Source organism: Mizuhopecten yessoensis, unplaced genomic scaffold (genome assembly GCF_002113885.1).
Source record: "Mizuhopecten yessoensis strain PY_sf001 unplaced genomic scaffold, ASM211388v2 scaffold2691, whole genome shotgun sequence".
Lineage (NCBI taxonomy): Eukaryota > Metazoa > Mollusca > Bivalvia > Pectinida > Pectinidae > Mizuhopecten > Mizuhopecten yessoensis.
In genome coordinates, this window is record NW_018404672.1 from 584,785 (window position 1) to 591,084 (window position 6,300).

The 6,300-nt window shown below is 39.2% G+C and overlaps 1 protein-coding gene across 1 annotated transcript in view; it reads right to left on the bottom strand.

The window, feature by feature from the left end:
- Positions 1-1,515: 1,515 nt before the first annotated feature.
- Positions 1,516-6,300, bottom strand: part of LOC110446403 (ubiquinol-cytochrome-c reductase complex assembly factor 1-like) — a 12,817-nt gene continuing 8,032 nt past the window's right edge. The window contains exons 7-9 of the mRNA XM_021491535.1: positions 3,562-3,642; positions 2,775-2,888; positions 1,516-2,018 (exon numbers count right to left, since the gene is read on the bottom strand). Coding sequence (XP_021347210.1) covers positions 1,878-2,018; positions 2,775-2,888; positions 3,562-3,642 — 336 coding nt within the window. The 3' untranslated portion in view covers positions 1,516-1,877. The remainder of the gene's footprint in view (positions 2,019-2,774; positions 2,889-3,561; positions 3,643-6,300) is intronic.

Sequence of the window (6,300 nt, forward strand, 5' to 3'; positions counted from 1 at the left end):
CAATTTTTAATCACTACCACCTAGGGATGCTTCCAGTCAAATATGGTTGATATCCACTTCTTAGTTCCAGAGAAGAAGTCGCTTAAAGCAATATGAGCAAATTGCCCCCGTTTGGCCCCGCCCATAAGCCCCCTGGGGAGTCAGTCCCACCATTTGTACAATTTTTAATCACTACCACCTAGGGATGCTTCCAGTCAAATATGGTTGATATCCACTTCTTAGTTCCAGAGAAGAAGTCACTTAAAGCAATATGAGCAAATTGTCCCCCTTTTGGCCCCGCCCGTCAGCCCCCTGGGGGGTCAGCCCCATTATTTGTACAATTTTTGGAATCCCCACCACCTAGGGATGCTTCCAGTCAAATTTAGTTTAATTCCAACCAGTGGTTAAGAAGAAGAAGACGTTTAAAGAAATTGTTGACGTACGGACGTACGACGGACGCCACGGTATGACATAAGCTCACCTTGGTCCTTCGGACCAGGTGAGCTAATAAGTAAGTAAACCGGCTAATCCAGACTCTGTCGATTCAGTAAACCAGCCCTGTGTCCTGGTCTCTTACATGCCTTCTATATAGGTTCATTCATTACCTCATTTAAACTTGCAGTTGATCAGTACAGTGCAAATAATACAAATATCCACTAGTAAATCTACTCTCTGTAAGCCAGTGTCAGACCCAATGTTCTTGTCTAATGCAGGTGTTTATACAATCTTAACTACTAAAAAGGAAAAGTTAATTGTTGACTGGGTCGATCGTCGTCAATTAACCAGGTAGCTCAACTGATGGAGCGTCCTTTTAGAGTTGGGAGGATCCCAGGTTTTGATCCTGGTCTGGCTGTGCAGTTTGTACGTTTGTATGTTTAGAAAAAAGTAATTCTGTTACAAAATTGGTGAACTTGCCAACCCTTGTTTCAAGAACTGGATGAATACTTGGCAAGGGGAAATCCGAATCTGGGTTGTACACAGTGGTGTCTTTCGGGACAAATACATATAAAAAGCAGGGAGGAATGTAGCAGAACTGGGCTGGGTAGATCATGGCTGAACCAGGTACATTGTAGCTCAAATGGTAGAGCCTCTATCTAGAGTAGGGTTTTAGGTTGAAATCTGAGTATGACTGTGCATTTCTCTTTCTCCTGTTACAGGAATAAAATTTATTCTTATCATTACTGCAAGTGAAATCAGTAAATTATTGTAGTGTTATTGATCAATAGACATCAGTACAAATATTTTGTATACATGAACCAAATAGAGCACTCCTATAGGTACTTCTGGTTCTAATTTCAATCAGAAATGATATTAAAGCAGATCCTACAATCCATAACACTAACTCTCTAAAACCTGACAAAATACTATGGTGCGAGTGGTGGCCAGTTTATAGAGTCCACTGTACTATCAAAAGATCCCTCTTATCCCAAGTTCGAGACAGACAGATGACCAGACACTGATATTACTAGGGCAACTGTATCTCGGCGGTGGCACTCTAAATACAAATTTCACAAAATTACTGAAAAATAAAATAAAAACTCAAAAGCTATAATAAACTGGTATATGCATTTTGTTTGTTTTGATCTTTTCAGCATATCTTCTGACATACAGAGGCAATGATTTTTCCTTTGAAGAAAACATGTTCGCTTGTTGCTATCCAAGAGTATCTATACATATTCTGTGCATGAATGTGAGTGAAAGACACAATAAGTTAAATGCTATGGGACTTCGCTCATCTGGACACATTCCACATTTGATGAAGCAAATCTCACAGTCCTCTTCCAAGCATTGTTACATATACAAATGTGGTGCTCTGTAAGGAATAAATGTCATTCCGAGCAGGTGGAGATTCCAAACATTCACATGAATCAGATTTTAGCTTTACAGTTACTGGTTGGTTATTTTGGCACGATATGTTGTTGAAGCATCATTGTAAGTTTTTCTTTCTTGTTGTTCACTTCCTGTCCATTCAGGGTCCTAAATGGAACGCACCCTTTTGAAAGTAATAGCATGCTGTCAATCTTGTCCAGAAATAAAATCTGAAACGAGGAGCAGCAAAACATAAACCAACAGGAAAACGATATGAAACATCTGTAAATGGAATGTAAACCACAGGAAAGAGATGTGAAACAACAGAATAAAATTATGAAACCAAAGAAAATATTAACTCGTCACCTGAAATGGCTGTATTAACAAATCGCATGAAAAAAAGGGTATTTTTCTGCCTCCTGGCTATTAGTCTATTAAATGTACCTGTCTCCTGAAATAACTTTATTCTTTGCATAACAGTATTTATCTATTTTCAGACGTAATTACCTGTGCTTTGACTTATTTACCTCTGTTCTGACATATTTACCTGTGCTCTGACATATTTACTTGCATTCTGACAAATTTACCTGTGCTCTGACATATGAACCAATGCTTTGATATATTTACCTGTGCTCTGACATATTTACCGGTGCTCTGACATATTTACCTGTGTTCTGACATATTTACCTGTGTTCTAACATATTTACCTGGGCTCTGACATATGAACCTGTGCTCTGACATATTTACCTATGTACGACATATTTACCTGTGTTCTAACATATTTACCTGTGTTCTGACATATTTACCTGTGTTCTGACATATTTACCTGTGCTCGGACATCTTTACCTGTGCTCTCACATATTTACCTGTGTACAACATATTTACCTGTGCTCTTGACATATTTACCTGTGTTCTGACATATTTACCTATGTTCTAACAGATTTACCTGTGTTCTGACATATTTACCTGGACTCGGACATATTTACCTGTGCTCTGACATACATCACGATGGTTTCCATTGATCTTGCGCTTACATCACTTCTTTCGAAGAGAATGTTCCAAAGGGCATTGGCAAGGGCCCTATCGTCTGACAACAGCCCCTATCATGAAAAAAAGTAATGTTTACCTCTGTAACCAAAATCAAGATTTAATTTCCTTACTCTAATCTTCCCCACTTACTCTCACAGCAAGTAATAAACCAGAACTATGACATACATTTCTCCCATCCTTCCCTAGGTGTTTCCTGTTTCAGCCAAGAAAGAATAGCTTTTCAACCCCATGGGGAAGATAACCTGGTGTTCAATAGTATGTGTTAATTGTGATGTGATAAAAAAGTCAAATTTTCGCCATTCGCTCTTAAAATTCAAATTCACCAAGTCTTCATATCACCCTTCATATCACATTATTATACGTATTGTTTTGTTTACTAATGTTCGCTGTAATGATAAATTTTTACCTTATGACAGAGAGCAAAAATGGCGAAAGTTAAACATCAGCCAAATTTCCTGGTATACAGTATACATATGCCAAACATGGCTACTTTTACTAATATAAGACTGCAGTGATTTTTTTAACAGCTGAAAACAGACAGCTTCCTCTAGCAAAAAGTGCTCTTCATTCCAATACTGAAGAAAAAATGAGAAATATCCTAGGTCCAAAGGGCCTGCTGCCAATCATAAACAAACAACTTCAATAACTTGACATACTAAATATCAAAGAAATCTGAAACATCTTTACAAACAGAACAGCTAATGTGATACAATCAGTACTCACCTCGTCATAATATAACATTGCATTATGCAAATGATGCTTTATTTGGTCCAGGAAATGTTTTCGATCATTAAAAGACACTTCCTAAAACAGAATATTTTTTTAAGGGTTAGAAATAGTTATCGACCATAAAATCTTCATTTTATTTTATCAAATGTAGCACAATTAATTATTAAACAGGACGACATTGATTGCTCACCTGGATTTTTATGCAACCATGGCAAAATATTCTCATTATTTCTGTATTGGCTGAGTTATAAGTCCAAGACTTGCTATATTGGCATGAGGCGAAGTTGAACGCCAATGTAGGAGGCGGAAGATCAATAACAAGCCATTCCGATAGATATGTCTTGCCTGTGTGCCGGCTTTGACCATCAATGCATATACAGGTGTAATGAACTCAATATAGACGACATTTGAAATGATATGTCTCTTGCCTGACTGGTCCCAGACTGGATGGTGTAGCACTTTTAGTTTCAGAAAAAACTAACTTAAATGCAAAAACTGAATATTGATGCAGATGCTGACAAAATCAATGGACCATGAAAGGTAGGTCGCATCCAGCATTTGATGCATGGGTTGAGATGTACTACCTAAGATGCATCTATGGTCCAAGTGTGGTTGGTGTAGCACTTATACTTTTAGTAAAACTAACTGAAACGAAACAATTTAATGTTGATGCCGCCGTCGCCTGAAAAGCAACACCTTTGTCTTGTTGCCACTGAAACAACTAGGCTAAAACAGATGTGATAAGTCAATATTATTAGCTCACCTGCCCGAAGGGCAAGTGAGCTTATGTTATGGTGCAGCATTCGTCGTCCGTCCGTCCGTCTGTCCGGCGTCAACTTTTTGCTTTAAACAACTTCTTCTCAATAACCAAAAGGCCTAGGTAGATGATATTTGGCATGTAGCATGCTGGGATCAAGGGCTAACAAGTTTGTTCAAATAAATGACCTTGACCAATTTTCAAGGTCACAGGGGTCAAATATGTTAAAATCTTCAAACAATTTCTTCTCTATAACCAAAAGACCCAGTGTACTGATATTGGACCTGTAGCATACTGGGATGAAGGGCTACCAAGTTTGTTCAAATGAATGACCTTGACCCACTTTCAAGGTCATTGGTGTCAGATGTCTTTAAAATCTTCAAACAACTTCTTCTCAATAACCAAATGGCCCAGGGTACTGATATTAGACCTGTTGCATGCAGGGATGAATGGCTACCAAGTTTGTTCAAATGAATGACCTTGACCGACTTTCAAGGTCACTGGTGTCAGCTGAACGTCTCTAAAATCTTCAAAAAACTTCTTCTCAATAACCAAAAGGCCCAGGGTACTGATATTAAGCCTGTAGCATGCTGGGATGGAGGGCTACCAAGTTTGTTCAAATGAATGACCTTTACCAACTTTTAAGGTCATTCGGATCAGATGTCTTTAAAATCTTCACGCGACTTCTTCTCAATAACCCAAAGGCCCAGGGCACTGATATTGGGCCTGTAGCATGCTGGGATGAAGGGCTTCCAAGTTTGTTCAAATGAATGACCTTGACCAACTTTTAAGGTCATTCGGATCAGATGTCTTTAAAATCTTCAAGCGACTTCTTCTCAATAACCCAAAGGCCCAGGGTACTGATATTGGGCCTGTAGCATGCTGGGATGAAGGGCTTCCAAGTTTGTTCAAATGAATGACCTTGACCGACTTTCAAGGTCACTGGTGTCAGCTGAACGTCTCTAAAATCTTCAAAAAACTTCTTCTCAATAACCAAAAGGCCCAGGGTACTGATATTGGGCCTGTAGCATGCTGGGATAAAGGACTATCAAGTTTATTCAAATGAATGACCTTGACCAACTTTCGAGGTCATAGGGGTCAAATGTTGTAAAGTCTTCAAGCGACTTCTTCTAAACAACCAAAAGGCCAAGGGTACTGATATTGGGCCTGTAGCATGCTGGGATGAAGGACTATCAAGTTTGTTCAACTGAATGAACTTGACCAACTTTGAAGGTCACAGGGTCAAATGTCGTAAAATCTTCAAGCGACTTCTTTTCAATAAGCAAATTTTGTTTTGGATATAAATACTAACTGTACAATAATTATGAAACAAGTTTTTACAACTTATACTAATCACTCTTGTTGGCCTGGATGTAAACGCGCGGGGGTCTTACTGTGGGAGGAAACTGGAGTACCCTGAGAAAATCCATGTGGTCGGGTAGGTGACCCCATACCTTTTCACGTCCGATCGGGGAATCAAACCCCGGCCGCCTTAGTGAAAGGCAAGTGCACCACCCGACCACCTGTTTTGGATCTGTAGCACAGCCAGCTGGCCAGGACACTTCTGTATACCAGGCCGTTTATGATCAGTTGGTTAGAACTAATAAAGAGCGATATTATACAAATCTGAAGTTTAGGGTTCACATCTGGTCTATTCCCACTAAAATTTTATTATCAGAACATCATTGTTAATTATGTTCGTGTTTAATTGCTGCAAGGTATTAATTTCTTTTCTGAAAATGAGTGATCATAGCTTAAATCTACAGGCAAAATCGGTTTTCAGTGCATATTTAGTATTTGGCAGTGGTACGGGGATCCTTTAAGTAAATTGGCTTGAAATATATATGATCAACTTCAAGTACTTGAACATCAATTGCAAATTACTCAATTTTGTGCCCAGCCCCAAGGATTTTAAGAGTAACCTCTATGTTGGTGAGAAATGGGTTGGGGGGGGGGGGGGGGGGGGGGGGGGGGGG